This window comes from Sciurus vulgaris, assembly GCF_902686455.1.
Source record: "Sciurus vulgaris genome assembly, chromosome: 17".
NCBI lineage: Eukaryota > Metazoa > Chordata > Mammalia > Rodentia > Sciuridae > Sciurus > Sciurus vulgaris.
The window spans coordinates 43,869,243-43,895,083 of record NC_136478.1 but is presented as its reverse complement, the minus strand read 5'-3'; the positions used below and the strand labels follow the sequence as shown (position 1 = coordinate 43,895,083).

Below are 25,841 nucleotides of genomic sequence, written 5' to 3'. Positions count from 1 at the left end.
TGCCCCTTCTGTACATGGAGCCAATCAGAAGCCATATTTCAGCACTGGGGGCACGCCCATCACAGAGTAGCCAATCATAATGAAGTAGTAGTCAATAGTGAGGCCACACCCTGGGAGTCCAATCTCCAAGGCCACCTCCTGAACTGAGGAACCAGGGAAGTGTTAGGGTTTTTGGGTAGGTGGGTGATGGGCTATCAGTAGGGTTGGAGAATTTAAATTTAAATTAAATGTACATCCGGGGTCGCAAGCTAGAGGAGGAAAGCTAGCAGTTGGAGGGAGGGCAGGGGATTGTGGGGTGAGGCAGGCACTCGGGATTACGAGAGGACAGAGGAGGGGTGAGAGCGAGCTATGGGGCTCACAAGGCTGTTATGTGGGAACTTGGAGGTGTGGTTGGCTTTGGCTTGGGACACTGCCCTCTTGGATTGGGGCAGTGTTTGTTTTTAGTTTAGTTTTGTTTTTAGTTTTACTTTCTAGCCCCAGGGGTTGATTTGGCTGGTCCTCATTTTTTGGAAACCCAGGTAACCCCTCTCCTGACTCCATTACCCCTGTCTACAGATTCCACTCATCCAGCATCTCCTCAGGCTAGGTCCATGGCTACTGTTCCTAGACCCAGGGACCCAGAAGCCCAGGTTATCTCAAAGAAGAAGATCAAGCAGATATGGTCATCACAGCCATCTATCATGACATCCCTGCCTCCCCCACAAAGAGATTATTTGTGTCTCTCTATCATATCTTTCTTTTTCTTCATTGTGCTGGCAATCCCAGCCCTATATTTCTCCATTAAGGTGGGCACTACCTAGTTCCCATCAAATTTCTTTGGCCCCACAGCAACAACCTCTTTCACCTCCCATCTCCTTCCTCTCCCCAGGGATCTTTTCATGTTCCTAGGGACTTGTCTTTTCCCTCTTCACCATCTAGCTGCCGTTACTGCTCCCCAGAATGGTCCTGGACTGCGCTATCTCCTGCCCAGATCCACTCTCTCATCCTGCTCCCTTGATTACTTACTCCCTCCCTGCCTCCCGGGGACTAAACCCTTATCTCCCTCACACCACCATTCCTGATCTTGCACTTACCCCTTCCACCCAGGAATGCATTCCCTCATCTCTCTCTCCTCTTGGAAACACTCCCACCAGCTTGCCTTCATCCCTACAGACCCGGGAGGCCAACCGCATTGGGAATCAGAGAAAAGCAAAGAGGAATTCCAGACTGGCCTTGGGCTTCGGCATCTCAAGCATCCTTTTGGGCACCTTTTTGTTGATTGGCACTACTGCAATTGAAATTATGAAACATAAAGTATGAGATCATCCTGAAAGCCTGCTTCCATCAATGAGGAAGGGCCTGCTCCTCCTGGAGCCTTTGGCCTTAGACGTTACCAGTGCTGGAGGAAGTCTCCTTCCTGTTCAGCAGCATTTTTAAAAGCAATAAAGTTTATGAGGAGGTTTCTGCTTTCCCATTCATTTGCTGTATGTTTCCACACACATGTCCATGCAGCCCTGTAGTTCTACTTTGCTAGGAGCCATGGGGTTCACCCAGATATTCAATTCACATTTACTGGGCAACTGTGCCAGGCACTGGTTTAGGTCTCAGTGTTTTAAGTTTCGTGCTGAGTCAGACAGATGAGATATTTGTCTCCTTAAAACTTGCGTTATAGCCAGACATGAATAGAATCCCAGTGGAATAGAAGACACAGAGACAAACCTACATAAACAGATTTATCTGATACTACACAAAGGTGCCCAAAACATACATTGGAGAAAGGATAGTCTTTTTAATAAGTGGTGCTGCAAAAACTGGATATCCAAGTGTAGAGAAGAATGACCCCTATTTCTCACCCTGCACAAAAGTCAACTCTAAATGGGTCCAAGACCTAGGCATTAGACCAGAAACTTTGCAACTCCTAGAAGAAAATGTAGGACTAACACCTACCTACTAATATACCAACACAGAACCCCTTAACAGGACCCCTAAAGCTCAAGAAATAAAACTAAAAATAGGTGGGATGCCATCAAACTAAAAAGCTTCTGCACAGCAAAGGAAATGAGCATGAAGAGAGAGCCTACCGAATGGGAGATCTTTGCCATCCGCTCCTCAGATAGGGCATTAATAGCCAGAATACATAAAGAACTCAAAAAACTTAGCACCAAAAAGCAAATAACCCAATTTATAAATAGGCAAAAGAACTAAACAGATACTTCTCAAAAGAAAAAATACAATGGCCAGCAGATACATGAAAAAATGCTCAACACCTCTAGCAATTAGGGAAATGAAAATCAAAACCACATTGAGATTTCATCTCATTCCAATCAGAATTCAGCAGATGAATGGATGAAGAAGTATATATACACAATTATGTCATTTGCTGGTAAATGAACTGGAGACTATAAAGCTAAGTGAAATAAGCCAGACTCAGAAAGTCACAGGCTGAATGTTTTCTGTGATATGTGGAAGCTTGTTTAAAATTAGGGGGAAAGAGAGAGAAAGAAAAAAGAAGTGTGTGTGTGTGGGGGAAGTCCATCAAAATAAAAGAAAGATGAGGGAGCAGAAGAAGGGGATTGAGGGGAGGGAGGAGGGATGGGATGAGGGAAAAACGGCAGAATAAATCTGACCTAACTTTCCAATGTACGTGTATGAATATAATACAACAAATCTCACCTTATGTATATCCACAAAACTATTTTTTTTAAAAAAAGTAAATTAATAGATCAGTAGAGTAGAGGAAAGGGAACCGAATAGGGAGGGGAAGGATAAGGGTAACTACTGGGTACTTAATTGGAGCAAATTATTTTCCATATATTATCATGATGTCAAAATATTGTAAACCAATAAAAAGAAACATATAAGGGCTGTAGTTTAATGATAGAGTGCTTGCCTAGCATGCATAACATCCTGGGTTCAATCCCCAGAAATGCGAAAAACAAACAAACAAAAAGCTCTCACATTGAGGAGACACAGAAAAAAGGAATAAAATAGAAAGCCAGAAGATAGTTCTAGATCCAACACTAACAGAACTTTCTTTGATAACAGAACTGTTCTTTCATCTACTTTGTCCAATATGGAAGCTACTAACCAAGTGTGACTGTTGATGCTTGTAATGTGGCTAGTGCAACAGAAAAACTTAATCTTTTATTTAATTATAATCAAATTCAATTTGCCAAATGTGGTTCATGGCTACCACACTGGGCAGCCCAGTTCTAGGAAGTGATCAATGTCATGAAAGGACAGAATGAACTTGGAAGAAAGACACAGGACAGAGTCACTGGGAGCTAATAGCTGAACTGTGACCCGAAGTGAAAGAAACAGCCATAGAAAAATCTGGAAGAGGAAGGGAGAGAAGGGAAAAGCCGTGGGTGGCAAATGGGGACTGAGATCAAATTCCACACATGTATGATTTTTATCAGAATGAGTCCAACTACTATGTATAACCATAAAGCTCTAATAAAGAAAAACATCTGGAGAAGAGAGCGTTCCAAGCAGACAAGTGTGAAGAGGAACAGTGAGACTCCAAGGCAGGGATGAGCCTGGGAAGAGAAAGGAAATTAGTGGACTGGAGCAGAACAAAGAATATTAACAGAGAGGCAGGATGAGATAGATCACAGGAGCCCTGAAGGTCGAAGGAAGAAAGTTGAATTTTAAATTTTAAATATGAAGGGAAGCTATCTGGGGCATCCAACAGAGAAAACACAGGTTCTGATTTTTGTTGAAAAAGAAAATTCCATGTTCTCTCTCTCTCTTTTTTTTTTTTTGGCAGGGGTTACTAGTGATTGAACCTAGTGGTGCTTAACCACTGAGCCACATTCCCTGCCCTTTTAAATATTTTATTTTGAGACAGCATCTTGCTAAGTTGCTTAGAGCCTTGCTAATTTGCTGAGGCTGGCCTTGAACTCATGATCCTCCTGCCTCAGCCTCCTGAACCACTGGGATTACAGATGTGTGGCACTGTGCTCAGTGACTTCAAGATTCAAATTGGATGCAGAGTCTCTTTCTAAATAATAACTAGGGGGAAAAAATAAACTAAGGAATTCATGTTTTTGTTTGTTTGTTTGTTTTGGTACTGGAGATTGAACTCAAGGGCACTCAACCACTGAGCCACATCCCCAGTCCTATTTTGTATTTTCTTTAGAGACAGGGTCCCACTGAGTTGGTTAGTGCCCTGCCATTGCTGAGGCTGGCTTTGAACTCAAGATCCTCCTGTCTCAGTCCTCTGAGCAGTTGGGATTACCAGTGTGCACCACCGATGTGTTTTAAAAAACAACAAGGATGCAAGGAAGTGCAAAGGAGCTAAATTCTAAGGAATGCAAGTTTAAGTGGAGATGGGAGGAGCCCATCTGCAGCTTCTAAGGAGTGGTGGGGAACAGTGTGGCTGGAATGAAGAGAACCAGGGGCAGTGGGAGGAGGTAAGCACAGGGAGGTGACAAGGCCAGCTCACAGGGGACCTTGTGTGCCAGGTGAGGACTTTGCTTTTAGGTGGAGTGAGGTGCAGCTGACTGAGGCCAGGGGGCTCTGATCTGGCTCAGGAGTTCCCAGGCTCCTTCTGACTGAGTTTGAGGAGCAGACTGTGGAGATGGGAGGAGGCTGCTGGAGTGTCCAGGCGGCTGGGCAGAGGGAGAAGGCTGGGCCAAGGTGGGAGCAGAGGAGAAGGGAGAGAGCTGGATTCTGGGTATGAACTTAAGGTTCAGAACAAGGGACCTGGCGATTTCCGGAGTGAATGAAGGGCTCTGCACCTAGGCCCAGGACAGCTGACTTCCCGATCTGGACAAAGGAGGGAGAAAGGAGAGATGCAGAGGACCTGGCTGCCCATCTAGTCAGACTGGGAGCCAAGCCTTGCTGCCTGCTCTGACCCACTGCTTGCCCCAGGGCCTGGTCTGAAGATGAGGGAGCAAGGTCCCTTCCTGCCCAGTCCCTATCTCCACCTTCCTAGGGTCTGGAGGTGGAGGGAGGGTGACCTGCCCAGGAGATGAAGGACATTGCAGAGTCCACTATCTTATCAGGGAGATGCAAACATGTACCAACAGTCACGGTCACAATGAGGTCCTTTACTCGGCAAACAGTCCCTGGGGCCAGCCTGGGCTGGCCCTGGGATGGAAAATGCATACAGTGGTGACTGTGGTATTCTGAATCTTATCCTCATGGGGCCCAGAGGGGAGAGGAAACAGCACCAGATTGTGACAGCGCAGTGATGGAGGGAACTCAGGCAGAGAGGACAAGGCTGTGAAAGGGAACCCCAGGGAAGTGCTTGAACCAAGATGGATTCTTGGAGGAAGGAACGTCTGTGCCTGACACAAAAGATGAGCAGCAGTGGAAGACGAAAGACTGGGAAGAGGCGGGGCACCTTCTAGCAGAGGAAATCACATGCAATCCTGAAACGATCGGTTTGAAAAACAGAAGGTCTGGGCAGGCTGAGTCCTCAAGCCTGAAAGGAAAAATGGCACCTGGGAAGAAGGAGGGACAGTGGGGGTCTGAGCCCATCAGGCCCCAGAGGCCACTAAGTCCCTGAGGGTGTGTATGGATGCGGTTCCAGGAAACGCTTATTCAAATTCCCCTTAAAAACCACTTAATTATCCCCATCTGATTAATAGTTCATCCTCTGACCCTTCTTTCTAAGGAAAAGAAAATCTTTTCTTTTCTCAAACTGAAGAAAATCTCAAACTGAAGGAAAATCTACAAAGTAACTAATATTCTTCTAAAAGGCCAAGGTCAAGAAAGCAAGAGGACTTAAGGAAATGTCACAGAGTAGAGGAAACCAGGGAGACACGATAATTGAATGCAAGGGGTGATCCTGCTTTGTATCCTAGGCTAGGAAGAGAACATTAATGGGAAAACTCAAATTCTCTAATCTAGTTACCATGGTGCCTTTATCAATGTTAATTTCCTGAATGTGTTCATTAGAATGTGATTACTTAAGAGAATGTCCTTATTCACAGGAGACACATGCATATGTATGGATAAAAAACATTCCTGTTTCTGTCTCGCAAATTATTCAGCCAAAAAAAAAAACACCTTTAAATCAATAAATCTATCCATCCATCCATTCATCCAGCCATCTATCTAGCACAAATGTAGCAAATCATTAAATTTGGGTGAAGGGCAGGAAGGTGTTCATTTTACTATCTTTGTAACTTATAGGTTGAAATAAAGTGAAAAATTGAAATTTACAGTAACACAATAAAAATAAGAAGTGAGAAAGAAGAGAAAACAAATGAAGCAGAGATTCAAGAGGGACAGCCTTGGTTTGGCAGAGATGTGCAGGTATCTCAGCCAGCTGTCTGCTCCCAGTGATAGTTCCTCAGTCTCACCAATGGGAACTTTGCCTGTGAGATTCCCTGATTTATGCAGATAGGACCCCTGCAGCTGCCCCAGGTCCTGGGAACTTGGGGGACAGCAGCTGGTAGCCAACGTAGAGGGACCAGAGACAGTGCAGTACACCAGAGGAGTTCCCAAAGACTGAGAATTCCTGAGAGCCTCCCCAGCACTGCAGATTTGCTAGTGGATATTCCCAAGCAGCAGTGAGCTAAATCCTGTTCAGCTCTCAGCAATGTTTATTGAGCATTTACTGTGTGCTTGAGGGCAAATGTTTTGGGAGTGTACATACAGGACAAATACAACCTAGTCCTAGTCTTCCTTCTGGTGAGCCCAGGTGAATACCAAACAAATAAAAATAAAATACAAAGTCAGTTGGAGCAGGAGGTGTGGATAAGGTAAGGTAAGGGAATGGAAGGTGAAGGGGATGAAGGTGTTACAGGGTGGACTCTTGACCTAGGTGACATTTTCACTGAGGCCTGAAGGAAGTGGGAAGGAGCCACGTAGATATCTTGGGAAGAGGGTACCAGCGGAGGAAGCTGCCAGGGCTGAGGTCTTGAAGCAGGAAGACCCTGGTCTCTGTACAAGCACAGCAAGGAGGCTAGTGTCTGGGCGACTGTCAGGGAGAGGGAGGCTGAGAACTGATGTAGGGTCAGATCTCGCAGGAATCGGGCTGGTTCAGGGCTCCATGGCAGAGAGCTTGCCTAGCACGGGTGAGGCACTGGGTTCGATCCTCAGCACCACATGTAAATAAATAAAGTGAAAACATTTTAAAAAGCTCAGATCTTGCAGGAATGATTGTGGATTTGACTCTGAGCAAGAAGGGAAGCCTTTAAGGGTTGTAAGCAGAGGAGGGACACCAGCTGCTTTACACACATGGCTCAGAGATGAAGCTCAGTGCACCAATGGTGTCACCGCAGTGGTAGTTGGGGACTGCACCCCGTGCTATCCCTCTCTTGGGGTTTTCTGTAGCAGGCTGGGCAAGAGCAGAAGGGTGGGTGTGGGGAGGAACTCAGGCTGCCCAACGGCTTCGACTTTCCCAGGTGACCTGCTCCAGATGAGAAGGACATCACCAAGGCAATTATCTAATCAGGTCCACTTTCACCGGCCCCAGGGACATACCCACCCCCTGGGCAACAGCATGGCCATACCAAGGACCCTAGCATTCTACCAGTCCAGCCCCTCACTGCTGCCCCCAGAGATCCCTACCTGGGGTATTGGACTTCCTAGTACCTGGCACAGGGCACGGAACACCGAGTTTGGGCCAGGATGCTTGGACACATCCTCTCCCCCTTTCTCACGTTGGTTCCTCTATCTGGCAGGGTGGGGTGGGGACAGAGGGATGGGTAAGAGCTCTGATGGCTGTAGCTGGTTGTGTAGAGTCTCTGAGACCCTCTTTGAACCTCTCCAAGGCTCAGTTTACTCCTCTGTACAATGGAATGATTGAGTCCCTTCACAGGGGTTTGTTATGACAACCTGTGAGATCACATGTGAGAAACCTAGCATATTCTTGGGGCAACTGGTGTGATGTTTGGTGTCTTCGATTAGTAGTACCATGTAAGAATCAGACTCCAGGGTCAAAACTGGGCTGGAATCCTTAGGCATGCCAACCTTACATGAGATCCTTACCTGTCTAGGCCTCGGTTTCCTCATCTGTACAGTGAGTTCATGAGAGAACAGAACTTTACAGGGCTGTTGTGAGAAGCTAAGGAGACCACTTGAGTGAAGCACACAGGGCAGGGCCAGCCCATGATAAGTCCTCAGTAAACGACAGCCATCACAGAGACTATTATGAGCATCCTTCCTGCTGGTGACTGGGCCTACAAAGGGACATTCTGCACCTGACCTACCTGGTTCTGAGTCCTGACTTTATCGTGTCCTCACTTGGGGACTGTGGGCAAGTGGCTTGACCCCTCTGTGACTCAGTTCCCCCATCTGTGAAGGGAGTGGGAAGTTTAAGTTCACACACGAAAGCCAGTAGCACCGTGCCTGCCACACATCACCACGTGTTTGTTCTTTTTATTGTCCTTGCTGTGGTGTTCCTGGTGGTTCTTGATTTGCGTGCAGGCTGTACTGGGATTTGGGCAGGTTGGGGCAGCCCGGTAGGAAATGCCTGGAGGTCACCCCAAGGAGCCCTTCGGCCGGCTGGGCCCCACCCCTCCCTCCCTGGGTATATCAGAGCTGGGCAGCCCCAGCTCCGCGGAGGCCAAGCAGCAGAGCTCTCTGCACCATGGGGAAGGCAGTGAGTGGGTCCTGGGTTGGGGGCCTGGGGGTGGGCGCAGAGTCCCGGTGGCATCTGATGCCTCCCTTGTCCCATCTCATCTCCTAGAAGAATTACGAGCTCTACTCTGTGGAGCTGGACTCTGGCCCTGGTGGGGACATGACTGCCAAGATGAGCAAGAAGAAGGCAGGCGGTGGGGGAGGCAAGAGGAAAGAGAAACTGGAGAACATGAAGAAGGAAATGGAGATCGTGAGCTGCGGCCGGGCTGCGGGCTGGGGAGGGGGCTGGAGCTAGGCCGTGGTCAGGGTGGGAGCCGGCTAGAGCCCACAGCAAGCGCCCTGTCCCCCACCTCATAGAATGACCATCAGCTGTCCGTGGTAGAGCTGGAACAGAAATACAAGACCAGTGCCACCAAGGTGAGCTGGGGCTGAGGAGGAGCGGGCACAGCAGGGCAAGTGGGGGAGAGAGGAGAGAGGAGAGCAAAGCATTTGGGGGCTAAGCTCAGAGAGAGACAGAGAGACAGACAGGGAGGGGCAGAGACGGAGAGAGACAACAGGAAGAAAGATGGGAGGGGAGATAGGAAGATAGGGGTGTCGGGGGGAGAGAGAGAAACAAGACAGAGAGATGGGGGAGAGGGGAAGCGGGGAGGGAGACAGGCAGAGGGCTGTGTGGTGACAGGAAGGCCCTGTGACCTCCAGAACCCCACCCCTCTGTTCCCAGGGCCTGTCTGCAAGCCTGGCAGCTGAGCTGCTGCTGAGGGATGGGCCCAATGCCCTGAGGCCACCGCGGGGCACACCCGAGTATGTCAAGTTTGCCCGGCAGCTGGCAGGAGGTCTGCAGTGCCTCATGTGGGTGGCCGCTGCCATCTGCCTCATTGCCTTTGCCATCCAGGCCAGTGAGGGCGACCTCACCACCGATGACAATGTGAGCGGTGGGCCCTGCAGGCCAGCCACAGGATATAGGGACCGGCGGGACAGAGGACAGAGAGCCTGGGACTCAGGACAAAAGGAACATAGGATGGGAATTCAGACATAGAGATGCAGTCCTGAGACGTGGATCCTGAGGGATGCAGTCACACCCAAGAGCACAGGTCACAGGGACACCGGGGAGGAGTCTTAGGAAGACTTAACTTGGTGGGATATAAAGACATGCAAACGCAATATGTACGACTGGGACATGGGAGACAGAGGACAGACTAAGGCCACAGGGCACAGGGGACATTAGGACACCATATGGGACACCAGGGACATAAGGGACATAAGACATAGGATACAGCACTGGAGAGATATCAGAAACTAGACATAGAAGCAGATAGAGAGGAAATGGAGATGCAGGACAAAGGGACATTGGATATATGACAGGGTCAGGACATGGGGACTCAGGGACAATTATGACATTGGGCAGAGGTATGAAAAGTCATAGGACAGGTGACATGGAACAGGGACTAAGAGGTACATAGACACAACCACATGGGTATGGGGACATGAGGACACAGGAACTAGTAGGCACAGGAGATACAGAGGGTGGCATGCAGATTACAGAAAACAGACGCAGGAGGAGATAGCTCCAGACCCTAAGGCCTCAGCCATAAAAGACTTGGGAGATACAGGAAAAGGGAACGCATTGGACCAAGGAGCATACTGACACGGGACCCAAGCCACAGGAAATAGGACCGTGGGAGACCCAGAATTCAGGAGCCAAAGGGCAGAAGGCATGAGAGACTGAAGACGTAGGACAGGTGGATGTGCACGTGCAGAACCTGCTGGTGGGTCTCAGCCCACCAGTTTCCTAATACAGGGGGATCCACAGAGGTGACCTTGAGAATTCCGGGGGACCGGGAGGTGGGGCGTGGTCTTGGCAGGGAGCCTCTAACCCCTAACACGTAGCCCCAGCCCCCTACTCCTCCTGCAGCTCTACCTGGCCATTGCCCTCATTGCTGTGGTCGTGGTCACTGGCTGCTTCGGCTACTATCAGGAGTTCAAGAGCACCAACATCATCGCCAGCTTCAAGAACCTTGTGCCCCAGGTGGGTCCCCAGGCCTGGTCTCTTCAGATTCCAGAGGCTCCAAACCCACCCAGGCAGGCTCCTGGCATGTCTCTGTGGCCTCTTCTATCAGGCCCACCCTGCCCTCAACTGTGACCTCCATGTCTCCCCTAGGGCCTCAGCTGCCCCATCTTTCACCTCCCCACATCCCTTTGCTCTCAGAAACCTCACCCCCACCCCTGCCCCACAGCAAGCCACTGTGATCCGAGATGGGGACAAGTTTCAGATCAACGCGGATCAGCTTGTGGTGGGTGACCTGGTAGAGATGAAAGGTGGGGACCGTGTGCCAGCTGACATCCGCATCCTGGCAGCCCAGGGCTGCAAGGTGGACAACTCTTCACTCACCGGAGAGTCTGAGCCTCAGACCCGCTCGCCTGAGTGCACACACGAGAGCCCACTGGAGACCCGCAACATCGCCTTCTTCTCTACCATGTGCCTTGAGGGTCTGTGAAGCCCCTTTCCCACCTGTTCAGTAGCCACACAGCCCCCATGCTTCCCATGACAGCTCCCGCCGGCTCTTCAGTTATGTTTTGTGACATATGCCTCCCACCCTGTGTGACTGCCACCTTTCCAGGGCATGCGACTCTATCACCCGCTATACCTACCCTCTTCCCATCACACACTGTCTCTGTTGCCTCCCGACCGTCCCATCTTCAGGGCACATGCCAGTGCTGCCCACCCCACCTGAGCCCCTCCCGGTCCCCTGCAGGCACAGCGCAGGGCCTGGTGGTGAACACAGGGGATCGCACCATCATTGGGCGCATCGCATCGCTGGCCTCGGGAGTGGAAAATGAGAAGACGCCCATCGCCATTGAGATCGAGCACTTTGTGGACATCATCGCAGGCCTAGCCATCCTCTTTGGTGCCACGTTTTTTGTGGTGGCCATGTGTATCGGCTACACCTTCCTGCGGGCCATGGTCTTCTTCATGGCCATTGTGGTAGCCTATGTGCCCGAGGGACTGCTGGCTACTGTCACAGTGAGTGAGGAGGCGAGAGGGGGTGCAGGAAGCAGAGAGTCTGCCCATCTGTTTATTCATCCAGGCTTCTACCCTCCACCCTCCTGTCTGTCCTTCTGCCCATTCACCTACCCATCTGCCCTCCACCATCCGATCGCACATTCATTCACCTACTTCAGGCCATGTTCTGGGCCACGTATGAGGGCTCAGAGATGGACAGAGTCCTTGACCGGAGGAGGCCGAGGTCCCCTGTTGGCAGCTGCCCTGTACCTAGGCCTTATGCGGTCAGCATTTTGGGGGGACCCATGTTCTCATTTTGATTGTGCTCATAATAGGACATGTGGAATCTCAGTTGGGACAGCTCAGAGTGTATCTGGTTAGACTAGGAAAAGCATCCCAAGGAGGAATCTCAGACAGGACAACAGAAAGGAGGCAAAAGCTTGGTTTTTGTTTTGTTTTGTGTTTGGTAGAAGCATATTGTGCTTGAAGTGCTGTGGCTGGTGTGAAGAATTCCCCAGTACTGTGAGTGGAGGAAAATGGGACTGGAAGCAGGATTTGTCCAGGTGCCTGAGTGTATCACCTCTCCCCCAGGTCTGCCTGTCCCTGACAGCCAAACGGCTGGCTAGTAAGAACTGTGTAGTCAAAAACCTGGAAGCAGTGGAGACCCTGGGCTCTACATCGGTGATCTGCTCTGACAAGACCGGGACCCTCACTCAGAACCGCATGACTGTGTCTCATCTGTGGTTTGACAACCACATCCATACAGCTGATACCACGGAAGATCAGTCAGGTGTGAAGATGGGAGGGGACAAGTACTGGGACAGGATCCAGTGGATGGTGGAGACCTGAAGGGAGCCTGGGAAGGCCTTGTCTTCATGGGAAGGGGCGGGCACTGTGTCCAGTGGGGGACTCAGCTCCTGATTTGTGAAGAGGTGCTATGTCCGGTCTTACAGAAAACTGGATATTGACTCTAGAGGGAAGGCTCTGTTCTGGGGTATGAGGAAGGAGTTTGGTCCCACCCAGGCCTGGGGAGGGGACTCCAACCTGAACGCAGGGGGAGGTGCTCGGAGGTGCTCGGTTCTGGTCTGGGAGATCCGCTCCCTCGCGCGGCCAGCCCGGGCGTCTGGTCTTCAGGACAGACGTTCGACCAGTCCTCGGAGACGTGGCGGGCGTTGTGCCGCGTGCTCACGCTGTGCAACCGCGCGGCCTTCAAGTCCGGCCAGGATGCGGTGCCTGTGCCCAAGGTGAGATCCTGGGGGACTCTGGGCCATGCTGGGAGCCTGGTGAAGCCAGGTTCGATCCTGACAGTCGGTCCCCGCTCCCAGCGCATAGTGATCGGAGACGCATCGGAGACTGCGCTGCTCAAGTTCTCGGAGTTGACGCTGGGCAATGCCATGGGCTACCGCGACCGCTTCCCCAAAGTCTGTGAGATCCCCTTCAACTCCACCAACAAGTTCCAGGTGTGCAACCTGAGCGACCGGCCCCGCCCCGCCCACTTCAGGCCCCACCCACAATTAGGGCGGGCCTACGCGGCGCTCTGTACTGCAGTTCTCCCTGGTCTAAGCGGCCGGTCGTCCTGCCCACAGCCCCGACCCACCTGAGGTTAGGTCCCACCTACGTCTAAGCCCCTCGCTGGTCCCTCGCAGCCGGGAGATCCCCTCTGCGAGCGAACCTTGGCCATCAGGCCATCAGTGGGGCGTAGCAAGCCATCAAATCCCGTTTCCAGCCCAACTCTCCTAACTGCCCATTCTTGTGCCCAGGACCCTAAGCTCTGTGCCTAGCCCTTCCTGCCCCTCAGCCCTACCTAAGACCGCCCAACACGCCAGCCCTTCACCCTCTCCCGAGGACCCTTGAGACCACGCTCCGCGCCCTCAGCTCCGCCCCCGTCCTCCGTGGTGTCGCCCACAGCTCCGCCCCTTCCCCGCCCACAGCTGTCCATCCACACACTGGAGGACCCGCGCGACCCACGGCACTTGCTGGTGATGAAGGGCGCCCCCGAGCGCGTGCTGGAACGTTGCAGCTCCATCCTCATCAAGGGCCAGGAGCTGCCCCTGGACGAGCAATGGCGGGAGGCTTTCCAGACTGCCTACCTCAGCCTGGGAGGCCTGGGCGAGCGCGTGCTCGGTGAGACTCGCCCGGGACTGGTCACCGGGTGTGCGAGACAGACACCGCGCAGCCTTCCCGGCCCAGCCTTCCCGGTCCAGCACCGACCCTGCCCTTTCTCATCTGATCTGCCCCAGTGCACATATTCACCTTTGACCCCAGTCTAGCCTCAATTCCTAACCCAGCCCCTCCACTCTGGTCCTCACCCTGACCATTCCCCTCCGTGCCTAAACCGTGACCCCTTGATTTTTTTAACTCTTGCCCCGACATCCACTTTTCAGTTTCTCCTCTTGACCCTTTGACCTTCCCTAGGCCTTGCTTCAACTGGAGACCTAATTCCCAAATCCTTGTCCTGACCTTCAACCTCCTTCAGTTTTTGTCTTGACCCCTTATACTTCCCTAACCCCTGCCTTGACTCTGGAAGGTACAGACCTGTGGTCCAATTCTGCACCCCACCCCCTCGCTTTATTTGCTGTGTGACCTCTGGCAAGAAATCTTCCCTCTTGTCAGGCCTGGTGGTGCGTGCCTATAATTCCAGTGGCTTGGGAGGCTGAGGCAGGATTGCAAGTTCAAAGTCAGCCTCAGCAACTTAGTAGACCTTGTCTCAAAATAAAATGAAAAAAAAAAAAAAAAAAAAAAGGGGGGGAGACTGCTGGGGATGTGGCTCTCCTGTGTTCAACCACTGGTACAAAAAGATTGCCCTCTCCAAGCCTCAGTTTCCTCATCTGCAAAATGGGAATGTACCTCACAAAGTGGTTACGGGAATGGATTCAGATAACATGCTGGGCGTCCACAGGTGTTGGCGAGAGGTGCCTGATTATTTTGCTCATCTCCTGGCCTTGCTAGAGTAGGGTCTGCCCAGGACTCCTCTTTCATCTCCCTATTTTCTGGTCAGGTTTCTGCCAACTGTACTTGAATGAGAAGGACTACCCACCTGGTTATGCCTTTGATGTGGAGGCCATGAACTTTCCAAGTAGTGGCCTCTGTTTTGCGGGACTCGTATCCATGATTGACCCACCCCGGGCCACCGTTCCTGATGCTGTACTCAAGTGCCGTACAGCGGGCATCCGGGTAAGCCACCGGGGAGAGGACTGGGCAGTGGTGAGAACAGAGGGTAGCAGAATTTGGGAATGAGGAAACCTAGTGGCAGAACCAACCTGAAACTGGCTTGAATCCAATATATTGGTTCATGATGCTGAAGAATTCCAGGGAATGTAGCTTCAGGTGTAGCTGAATCCAGGTGCTCAGTGTCATTAGGAATTTACCTTTCTTCAAGTCTCAGCTCTATTCTTGTCACTGTTGGCTTTATTCTCAAGAATTTGCTCAATTTGGGTGGGTAAAGATGACAACCTGCCCCTTCACCTCCTGCAGCTTTAACTTACAGCTCACTTCTGTCCTGCCAGATGGGGTCACATGTTCATTCCCAAACCAGTCATTGTGCTGGAGGATAGCATACCTGCCCAATCTTGGGCAGGAACCTCACTTTAACCAATGGCCTAGGGGACAGAGATGGTTCCTCAATGACAAATCTAGGGTGGAAGAGCCACTGCTGAGCAAATCATGCCCAAACCCTTCCTCAGGTCTCTAAGGCCCTCTGAGCTCTGGGCCTTGCTCCCTCTCTGGGCTCATTCCTTAGCCTCCCACCCCACACCCTGTTGGCACCTGTTGTGCTGTTCTCTCTGCTGCTCCTCCTACAGCTCAGGCACATTCTCACCTCAGGGCTTTGGCTATACCCTCTTCCAGGAATGCTCTTACAGATTTCCCTCACCTCCTTCTGGTCTCTGCTCAGTGGGGACTTCCCTGGGCACAGTTAGCCTGAGTCACCACTTCCTTCACTGAGTTTATTTTCCTTCCTCCTTCTAACATGCCATGTAATTTGTTTATTTTGTCTATTTACTGTCTCCCCCACTAGAATGTCACTTCCACAAAATACAGGCATATTTGACTGTTTTGTCCAGAAACCTAGCAGGTGGTCACACTCGGTTGAATAAATGAGCGTATCAGCAGATGCCTACTAGGGAGGACAGGGAGACTGGGTTGATCTAAAGGTGTCAAGGGTGTCTGCTGGTCCCCATGCAGGTGATCATGGTGACAGGTGACCACCCCATCACAGCCAAGGCCATCGCAGCCAGTGTGGGCATCATCTCGGAAGGCAGCGAGACAGTCGAGGACATTGCCGCCCGCCTCCGTGTGCCCGTGGACCAGGTTAATCGGAAGTAAGTCCCCCTCCGTCCTCCCCGTGGTTCTCCCATACCTCATCCAGACCGAGGCCCTGCTGAGAGCCGCCCCCACCCCAGGGATGCCCGCGCCTGCGTGATCAATGGCATGCAGCTGAAGGACATGGATCCGTCAGAGCTGGTGGAGGCACTGCGCACACACCCCGAGATGGTGTTTGCTCGCACCAGTCCCCAGCAGAAGCTGGTGATTGTGGAGAGCTGCCAGAGGCTGGTGAGGCCCTGCGAGGAGGCTGGGAGACGGCTGGGCTGGCCCTGGGCGGCGTCACGCTGACACTGCACCCACCTGTACCCACTGCTTGCAGGGCGCAATTGTGGCTGTGACAGGCGATGGTGTGAACGACTCCCCAGCCCTGAAGAAGGCGGACATTGGTGTAGCCATGGGCATTGCTGGCTCAGATGCTGCTAAAAATGCAGCCGACATGATCCTGCTGGATGACAACTTTGCCTCCATTGTGACAGGCGTGGAGCAAGGTCCGGGCCAGGCTAGGGAAGGGGCAGGCTGTGCAGGCACAGGTGGCAGTGGGCTGCCAGGAGGCTGAGATGCCCACTCTGCCCCCACAGGCCGACTGATCTTCGACAATCTGAAAAAGTCCATTGCCTACACGCTGACCAAGAACATCCCGGAACTGACCCCCTACCTCATTTACATCACTGTCAGCGTGCCGCTGCCCCTCGGATGCATCACCATCCTTTTCATAGAACTCTGCACCGACATTGTGAGCCCACAGTCCCAAAGCCCCCATCCTACCCATGGTGCTGCCCATGGGTGGACACGATGGGCCACGGCCACCACATATACTCTTGAACACAGAGTGATGGGCAAGACATAGGCACACATCAACAAAGGCCAGGAGTGGACATGCGGGTGGGCAGGCCTGGTCAGACACACAGGTGGACACTCCAATAGGCAGGCGTGGACAGACCATGGACACAAGGGACTCATGGAAACTCAGAGACAGAGATGTTAACAGACACACATATCTGGCCAAACATGGATCACAAGCAGACATCTCTAATGGACAAACAGATCCTGTCAGATACACCAGCCACAGATACAACCCCAAATGCAGCCAGGTACACAACCCTGTTGACATGTTTATTAGTCACTCTGGCCCTGCCCATGGCAATTTACTTAATGTTGTCCTCATAACCACCCTGTGCCATGGGTTTTATTGTTCCCATTTTACTGATGAGCTCATTAAGGCATAGACCTGGGTTGCCCCAGGTCACACAGCTAGTAGGTGGCACATCCGGATATGAGTCCAGGCAGGCAGGTGCCCCAGGCCTGTGCACTTGATCAGAACACTTTGCTGCAACTGTGTCACGGACAGTTGTTTTTGGTGGTGTCGCGGGGGGCACAGGGGCACTGAGAAACTGACAGAGGCATGGGGATGGGGACAGGGACACAGGAAAGCAGAGACACGGTTACAAGGAAAGAGGCTAGAGACAAAGAAACAGACTAAGGGATAGGAAGTGAGAAAAAACTACAAGGAAACAGAGCACCCCGACTGGATGACCCCAGAGACCAGAGTCCCAAAATAGACAGAGAGAGGGAGAAAAAGGAGATGAGGGAGGAGGGGAGAGTAGGGGAGGAGGAGAGAACGAAGGTGATCACAGGATAAAAGCAGACATTCTAATGGAGATGGACCCCAGGAACACGTGGCCAACATGCCAGAGCTCCCATGGGGGCCAGCTGGACCCACGATGTCCAGGCAGGTCCTGCCTCCTAACCTCAGCCCTGTTCTTGCCAAGGGGCTAACTCTAGAGGATAGGGGACAGGAGCCCAGGCAAGTCCTCAGCCCTGTTTCTTCTGCTGCTGGCTAGTTCCCATCTGTGTCCCTGGCATATGAGAAGGCGGAGAGCGACATCATGCACCTGCGACCACGGAACCCAAAGCGAGACCGACTGGTCAATGAGCCCCTGGCTGCCTACTCCTACTTCCAGATCGGTGAGTGCCTGTGGGGCCAGGACAGGCCTCCCTGACTTGCTCTGGATCCCAGTTTTGTTTTCACTCTCTCTTCCTGTCTCCTTCTCTGGTCTCTGCTGTCTTGGGTTCTCTGGAAGTGTTTTCCTTTTTCTCTCTGTGCCTTGATTTCTTGTGCTCCTAACCATCTCTCTTGGGGTCCTTGTCTCTTCCTGTGTCCCTGTCTCTGATTCCATGTCTGTTTCTGTCTCTGTGTCACTGGCTCTCTGTGTTCTGGACCTTCTTTGCATAACTTGTGTCCCTGTTTCCATCTTTGCCCCTCCTTGTCTCCTTGCCTCTCTTCCAGGTGCCATCCAGTCATTTGCTGGCTTCGCTGACTACTTCACAGCCATGGCCCAGGAGGGCTGGTTCCCTCTGCTGTGTGTGGGGCTGCGGCCGCAGTGGGAGGACCACCACCTCCAGGATCTGCAGGACAGCTATGGCCAGGAGTGGGTGAGCCCCTTTCCCACCCGTCCCATGGCTCCCTCCCTCCTTCCCAGTGCCACCTGCCTTCTGTGGTCCATACTCACTGCTCCACACAGAACTGAGCTCAGCCAGAGCATCCCAGGCACCCAGACTCTCTGCCAATTCCGGGGGAAGGGGCCTTTCCCAATCCATCTCTGCCCCACCCCCTGCTCCTGACGCCCACAGCTGCAGGTGGGCCTCTCCCTTCCCTGACAGTAGCACGGCATCGTAAGTGTGGAAGTTCTTTCCTGTTACTGTCCTTGCAGTGTCCCTCACATGGAGTACTGGTATGTGTGGCCCATTCAACGAAGTTTTAGAGCACAGTGAGGCTGGATGTGGTTACCAGATGTGTTTAGTTTGATCTAAAGAATAACAGAATCCAGGTCAGGATAGTTCCCTTAATTATTTACTGTCATGGTTAAGAATGCAGATCTTGGAGCCAGACTGCCTGGATTCATGATCTGGCACTGCTCCCACAAGCTGTGTGACCCTGGGCAAGTTGCTTCACCTTTCTGTCTCAGCTTTCTAACCTATAAACTGGGGATAATACTGATGTCTGCCTCAGTGGCCTTCAGTTTGTTACTGGAACAGCCGGCAGCAGTACTGCCTGAGAAATGCAAATGTGGGGTCAGGAACTCTGGAGGTGGGGCCCGGAAGTCTGTTTTAAGCAGCCCTTCCCAGAGTCTGATGCATCCGGCATCTGAGAACCAGTCATCTACCTCCTGCACAGGGTTCCTGGGAGGATGGAATGAAGTAACACACAGGGAACACTGACTCCCTACACAATTAGCTGCTATTAAAATTAGCTGTGCTGGGGAAGGGGACTGCATGGTTGTCAGTGGGCATGTGCCCTCGGTTCCCCAGAGGCCCACCTGGCCCGCTTCCCTCATTTTGCCATCTGCCTGCCCCTGGAGTCACGAGACTTTGCAAATCCTGCCTCAGGATTCCAATTTCCTTTTGCCAGACCCCTTCTTTTGGGTGCCAGGGAAATTCCACTTCTCTGTTCGTTGTGAAGCAATCTAGCCTGGCCTACTGTCTGCCCAGGCAGAGTTGTCCAAGCCCTGCTAGACTCTGGGTCCCCCAAACCTCGCAGATGCTGCATCTTTCCCTTTCTCCAAGTCCAGTCACTGATGCAAGGGGAAAGGAGCATTTAGGGGTTCATGGCCCAGGACCTTGGTGCCCAGCAGCCAGCAGAGGCTCTGTGTCTGGATTCAGGCTACTTTTGTCTCCTGGCCCACAGACATTCGGACAGCGCCTGTACCAGCAGTACACCTGCTACACTGTGTTCTTCATCAGCATTGAGATGTGCCAGATCGCTGATGTCCTCATCCGCAAGACGCGCCGCCTCTCTGCTTTTCAGCAGGGCTTTTTCAGGTGTCCTGGCTGAGCCCAGCCCTACCCACCCTGCCCTCCCATCCCTGGTCACAACTCCCATCACACCCGGATGAGAGCCCACTATAGCACCAAACACCGCACCGGATTGGTGTGTCAGACACTCACACACCCAAGCCTTCCTTATCAGCCCTCAGTTGCTTTCATGTGCCTCTCAACTGGCCCTTCCATGTTTCCTTAAGGGCTGATGCCGACAGGGCAGCGCCCACTGCTGGAGAGGTGTGGGCTGCGCCAGTGCTCCAAGTGTAGGGCATCCCAGTTGCCTCTGACAGTTGACCTGCTTTGACCCAGCACCCTGATTTCCATCTGGTCCCTAACTCTTCATCCCAAGACTGCCCATCTGAGCCTGTTCCATCCTGCCCCGCCTGCAGGAACAAGATCCTGGTGATCGCCATTGTGTTCCAGGTCTGCATTGGTTGCTTCCTGTGCTACTGCCCGGGAATGCCCAACATCTTCAACTTCATGCCCATCCGGTATGAATGAGGGGTAGTGAGGTGTGAGCAGAGGGATGGGGATACGGAGCTTGGGGTAGCCTTCACGTGCCATCTTGCCTGTGCTTCAGGTTTCAGTGGTGGCTGGTCCCCATGCCCTTCGGTCTCCTCATCTTCATCTATGATGAGATTCGGAAACTTGGAGTTCGCTGTTGCCCAGGGAGTGAGTGTGGAACTGGGGGGCGGAGGCAGGGCTGAAACGTTCTCAGAGGTGCTGCCCTGACCTTTGATCTTCAACTTCTGGTCTCCAAGCCCTCCGTATCAAACTCCGTTTCATAACCTCTGAGGCCCTCTGGCAGGCACCCCCAGCACTGAGACTCCTTTCTCCCTCTCTCCCCCAGGCTGGTGGGACCAGGAACTCTACTATTAGAGGGCAGGCTGCCTTCAGGCTGTCCCTGCATCCAGAACAGGCACGTGAGGGTGGGGCTCCTGGGACCTTCGGGAAGGCTACCGAAACATCTGTGTAATCAAGAGTCCGGCCCCACCTGTGTTTGCTTCTAAGCCCATGGCACCCCAACTTTGGAGAGGCTTTATTCACTGCTCTTCCCTAGTCCAAGCGCCCCTCTTCCTGGGGAAGCAATCCCTAGGTGCGGTCCTCTGAGGTGGTGGCGAGGCTTTGATATGGAGCTGGCTGCTCCTGGTGAGGTGTGTTTGTCCTTGGAATTCCAGGCTGGGCAGGAGGGCTGCCTGGGACTCTTTGTTAAAAACATAGTCATATTATGTTTAACAGTAATAAAACAATCCCACACTGGCTGTGCTTTTAATTGGTGCCAAGTGCTGTCTTAAGAATTTTTCATCTGTGCCACTGACCTTTCACAGTCCTACTGCACAGGAACTAATCCAGGCTGCAGTATCTCCAGGGCCTAGAACACAGCCTGGCAGACAGTACGTACTCAATAAACCTCCCCTGGAGGCCAGGGGTGGGGTATCTCAGTGGTACAATGCTTGCCTAACATGCACCAGGCCCTGAGTTCAATTACCAGCACCACAAAACAAAAAACACAGAAACCAAAACAAAAGACCGCCCCCACCCCTCCAACTCCCAAAACCTTCCTTGGGAAAATGAATTCCAATTTCCTTGCCTAATGTTGCATAATTTAAAGGTAAGTTAGGATGTGGCTGCAGGCGCCCTCTAGAGATGCCCTTTAGCCCCTCAAGTGCACTGTGACCACCTCGGCTTTTTGTTCTCAGCACCAATTCTCCTCCTGAGAGCGGCCTGATATGAGCAGATCCGAATTTCCCCACACCAAGCATCCCTGTCCTTCATAGGATCCTGCATCATCCTGCTTGCTCACTCCTTTGCCCCTGCAATGGTCAGTCCCTAACCAGCCCCTGGAGGTTGTCTTCACCCCTCACCTGAAGTTAACCCTTCCAACCTCTGGAGTGCCTGTCTTCCCTCCCCTGCCGGCCACTCCTTTCCCTAGTGCACTTTGCTTCTCTCTTCCCTTTTTTGAGTTTCCCTGGTTGGGCCCCGGGCTTCTTCCTCTTCACCACAGACTCTGATGATTTCAGTTCTGTCTCTGCAGTGATGCCCACATCTGGCTCCAGCCTCCCCCGCTGGGTGACCAAGGCCTGTTCCCCAAACTTGTCTCCATTTATTGTTCAAGCTCACTGACAGCATCACTGTCCCATCAGTGTGAATCTTTCTCCCTGGGAGTGTAGGGGACCCTTGGGGAACAAGTCCCAAACTTGTGCTATCCCTGACTTCTCTGCACCTTTCCTCATTTCTCATCTTTCCACTGTGCCCTCTGCTGACAAGCAGAAAGTGTCCACTGGTCACCACCACCTCTCTACCTGGCTTCTAGCCTCAATCCTCCTACCCTTGCTGCTCCAGCCCTGGCCCTGTGGCATATACCTCCCTCCATACAACAGCCAAGGACAGCTTTCTAAGCTAAATTTAACCCTGTCTCCCTCTTTCCAGAGCTCCCCGTGGGTCCCCATTGCCCTGACCAATTCCCCAGTCAGCCTCCAGAGCTCTGGTGTCTGCCAACCTCTAGTGTCACAACCCTCCTTCAACTTGTTCCAGCTAGTTTTTTCTTGTTCCCAGAAAGGCCAAGTCCTCATTCTAACCTCGGAACCTTTACATCTACCTTGCCCCAACCACATCCTTTCCACAGAGCCCAGCCTGCCTCCAGGCTAGGTCAGGCAACTTCTCGGCGTCTCCAGAGACCGTTTTCCCTTTGTAGCTCTGATAGCTGCAGCCAGCTCACTGTGACCCACCACTGCCCAGGCTCTCCATCACATCTGATCATTGCAGCCTGTGCTCCCCACCTCAGCCCTAACCACGCTACCCTCTTCATCCTACATAAGATGGGATTATTTCAGACAGTTGGTTATTTCTGCAATCTTCACCTATCTCAGTTGTGTAAAGGGCTGGGCAGGTCACGAGAGGGAGGTGTGGGAGAAAGTGACACCACTACATGTCTACCCAGATGGGCTGTGGATGTACCCCATCTACTTTCCACATTAAAACTGAGGTGATTAGTCACTCCCAGTTCCCAAGAAACCTGTGAATTTCCTTTACTTAGGGCACTGAAGGAGGATGGGGCTGGAGGATGGGGCTAGAGGGTGGCTTCCCCATCTGAGGGTAAATGCACCTTGTGAAAACACCAACTGCCATAACAGGGCTGAATAGAGCCATCCTTTCCTAGGACTGAAGTTAAATAACATGTAGGCTCTCTAGAGCTTGACGTTCAAAGGCCCACTTGGGGTATATCCCCATCAGGGATGGGGAGAAGGTGGGGCAAGGAGCTGTCCCAATGGACCACTGCAGGGTGGGTGGTGGTGGTAGAGGGTGGTATCTAAAACAATATCCAGGCTGGTGAGCTCCACTGCTGTGCTACTTAGTTGTTGCTAATCCAACACTCCACCCTGAGACGATTTCAGCCAGGATTTGATGTGAGGGGCACAGGATTGAGTCAAAGCACCAAGAAGCTCAGTATCAAATCTTCTTATGCCCAACCACAGTGGTCCTGTAAATTCTTTTTTTTTTTTTTTTTTTTTTTTGATACTGGGAACCCGGGGTACTTAACCACTGAACCACATCCCCAGCCCTTTCTATATTTTATGTTTCATTTACAGACAGGGTCTTGCTAAGTTGCTGAGGCTGGCTTTGAACTTACAATCTTCCTGCCCCAGCCTCCCAAGACACTGGGATTATAGACGTGTGCCACTGTGCCCACTTGGATTGAATGATGTTAAAAATATGACTGGGCAAATCAACCCAGGGAAAAACTCCAGAGATAAAAGGTCAAAATCAAAGGCACAATGAGAAGTCACAAATTGTAAGCAGGTAGGGGTGACTTAGCAAAACAGGTTACAGATTGACCTCCCCACCAGCTGTCATACGGAGGAGGGATCAGAGCATGAGATGGGCTGGTAACCTTGGAGGTGACTAGCCAGGGAAGAGCCTAGTGGGAGAGGGACGGGTTGAAGGTGTGAGGAGAGGAGGAACCCTCAAGAGCCCTCTCTTGGATTCTAGCTCCCCTCTATCAACTGTTCCCAGGCCTCTGTGGCTACTCAAAGGTCATCTACTTTAAGCTCTTCATCTACCCTAGAAAACCAGGCGTCTGAGAAAATGTCAGGACAGAGTACAAATCAGTGGACTGGCTAGCATCCTTGCTTGTCTAGTTCCAAAGCCAGAATAAGGGTCTCTAAGACCTAGGTGGAGATGGTATTGGGAAACAGTTCTTGATAGAGAAATAAAGGCAGAAACAACTTTCCAAATACTGTTTACTTCACTAAAACCTGGAGAAAGGCAGGGAAAAGGTATGCCAATGTCTTGGTCACCAATCCTAGGAGTGCACATTGACAACAGCAACATACAGGGCCAAAGTGCTGAGGGCCAGAAGCCCTGTCACCACTGCTCGGGCCAGGAGTGCTGTCCAGCTGCCCAGGGAGCAGAGGTGGACGAAGGTCCTGTGGGGAAACATCATAATGAGGAAAGGAGAGCAGAAAACCCACCCTAATTTGGACCCAGCCTCAAAGCCCCCTGAGCTCACTCCATGACAAAGGCCTTGTAGACACTAAGGAACATCAGCAGAAGGACAGCTGGCCGGAAGGTATGGTACAGGTCGTAGCGTGTTATCATCCAGACCTGGGCGGATGCAACGATGTAATGGACCTAAGAGGAGGGAAGCAAAGAAGTTGGGGCCAGGCCTTGGGGGAGAAATATGGCCACCAGCAAAAAGGCAGATGTGGCAAGGACAGCAGGACTGCATACCAGACTGATGTTGGAGTCAATGCTCATCTGGATGTATTTCCAGTCAAACTCAATGCCCCGAGCTCCAACCCAGAGGGGGATGCAGCTGAGGAAAGCAAAGGGAGGGGTTTTCTGGTACCCAGACATCCTTAACACCCAGACTGAGGCCACCCCCTCCCCAGCATCCCTGTCCACCCGGGTGTCCTTTTTTTAGGATAGTATGGGCTCCAGGCTGCTGCACACACCGGGACATAATGAGCTCGGCGGTGGCCCAGCCCAGGGCAGCAACCATGATCTTGTACTCTCCCTTGCCGGCATTCCGGGACATGACAAGGTTTAGGCCTATCAGGTCTGCCACATCCACACTGGCCTTCATGAACTCCTGTGGGTCAGGTTGAGGCTTGAGTAAGTACAGGGCCAAGGGACCCCACACTCACTCCCTGTCCCACCCTTGCCTCACTCACCCCAATGAAGTCATAGATGCCACCTTCCCAGGTGGGGAAGAAAGTGGCCAAGAACAGCATCTGAGAACAGAAAGCAGAAAGGTCACCTCAAGGTGAGGGGGAAAAACCACGTGTGTTTTGTGGGAAGTCAGTGTGCATGTAGAAAGCAGTACACTAGATTCCAGGGCAGTGACAGATCACAGGACTAGGGGAGACGGAAGATAGGTGTCTGGTTTCTGAGGGGCCTGGAAATTCACAGGGGGATATGAAGTCTAGAGGTGGGGGTGGCTACTTGGGTAGTGCTAGCAGCAGCGTGTGACAGGCTGGAGGTTAGTGTTCGCTCTTAACCGTACCAAAAAAACCCTCTTTGCCAACCTACAACTGAGGTTTTTCTCAATTTTATCAAAAAGCGCTAAGAAAAAGTTGCTTCAAGACCTCATCTCCGGTTCCACCCCTTCTGGGGTCCATCCTCCAAGGGACCTATGCGGAGTCCCGAAAGAGATCCCACGGTGGGGGGGACAGCGGTAGAGCCGGGTCCCTAGGTCTGCAGAGCCTGGGGGCCAGACACGTGGGGTCCGGGCGGCCCTCACCTTGCATAGCTGCACAAAGAGGTAGGTGACCCCGGCCTGGACGCATTTCCAGAAGGCGTTGTACTCAGACCTGGAGAAGCGGGCTGTGAGGGGTCGGCCCGGGCCCCGCGCCCTCTCCGCCCCGCGCCCGCCCCGCACTCACAGGCCGCTGCACTTGTACGTGATGAAGTAGGGGAAATAGGCGAGGGCGAAGCAGTTCCCGAAGTGGAACAGGGTCATGACGCCGGCCGCCCGGTCCCGCCGGCGCGGGAGTCGCGAAGCGACCTCTTCGGACGCGGGTCTCCGCCTCCGCCGGCGCTCTTCTAGCCCGGGCAGGGGCTTGGCGCCCACCTGACTGGCCGCGGCCCGCGCGCGGCCTTCTGGGAGCGGTAGTCCGAGCCCAGGCGTCGCGCGCGGTGACGTCAGAGCGCCCGCGGCCGGGTCTCGCTTCCCAGGGTT

The 25,841-nt window shown here is 52.5% G+C and overlaps 3 protein-coding genes across 6 annotated transcripts; 2 read left to right on the top strand and 1 right to left on the bottom strand.

Moving 5' to 3' along the window:
* Positions 1-439: 439 nt before the first annotated feature.
* On the top strand, positions 440-1,302 carry LOC306648480 (uncharacterized protein). The gene is made up of 2 exons (XM_079118680.1): positions 440-785; positions 919-1,302. The coding sequence occupies exons 1-2, from the start codon at positions 591-593 to the stop codon at positions 1,297-1,299; spliced, it is 576 nt and encodes a 191-aa protein (XP_078974806.1). The 5' UTR covers positions 440-590; the 3' UTR covers positions 1,300-1,302.
* A 7,191-nt stretch (positions 1,303-8,493) lies between these two features.
* ATP4A (ATPase H+/K+ transporting subunit alpha) lies at positions 8,494-23,754 on the top strand. 3 transcript variants are annotated; one of them, XM_079119805.1, is made up of 22 exons: positions 8,494-8,539; positions 8,627-8,767; positions 8,875-8,934; positions 9,239-9,442; positions 10,430-10,543; positions 10,752-11,004; positions 11,271-11,539; positions 12,110-12,308; positions 12,653-12,762; positions 12,844-12,978; positions 13,450-13,642; positions 14,517-14,692; positions 15,701-15,837; positions 15,919-16,069; positions 16,161-16,329; positions 16,420-16,574; positions 17,683-17,806; positions 18,129-18,274; positions 19,527-19,660; positions 20,050-20,151; positions 20,241-20,332; positions 20,511-23,754. In XM_079119805.1, the coding sequence occupies exons 1-22, from the start codon at positions 8,528-8,530 to the stop codon at positions 20,537-20,539; spliced, it is 3,105 nt and encodes a 1,034-aa protein (XP_078975931.1). In that variant the 5' UTR covers positions 8,494-8,527; the 3' UTR covers positions 20,540-23,754. The 3 variants fall into 3 exon arrangements, with proteins under 3 accessions (XP_078975931.1, XP_078975932.1, XP_078975933.1); XM_079119806.1 differs by having other exon boundaries at positions 8,511-8,536; XM_079119807.1 differs by having other exon boundaries at positions 8,522-8,543.
* A 130-nt stretch (positions 23,755-23,884) lies between these two features.
* On the bottom strand, positions 23,885-25,764 carry TMEM147 (transmembrane protein 147). 2 transcript variants are annotated; one of them, XM_079119808.1, is made up of 7 exons: positions 25,546-25,764; positions 25,404-25,473; positions 24,835-24,894; positions 24,616-24,752; positions 24,392-24,476; positions 24,171-24,292; positions 23,885-24,087 (listed from the first exon to the last, which is right to left on the bottom strand). In XM_079119808.1, exons 1-7 carry the CDS (start codon positions 25,620-25,622, stop codon positions 23,964-23,966), a joined length of 675 nt encoding a protein of 224 aa, XP_078975934.1. In that variant the 5' UTR covers positions 25,623-25,764; the 3' UTR covers positions 23,885-23,963. The 2 variants fall into 2 exon arrangements, with proteins under 2 accessions (XP_078975934.1, XP_078975935.1); XM_079119809.1 differs by lacking the exon at positions 25,404-25,473 and having other exon boundaries at positions 25,546-25,678.
* Positions 25,765-25,841: the final 77 nt, after the last annotated feature.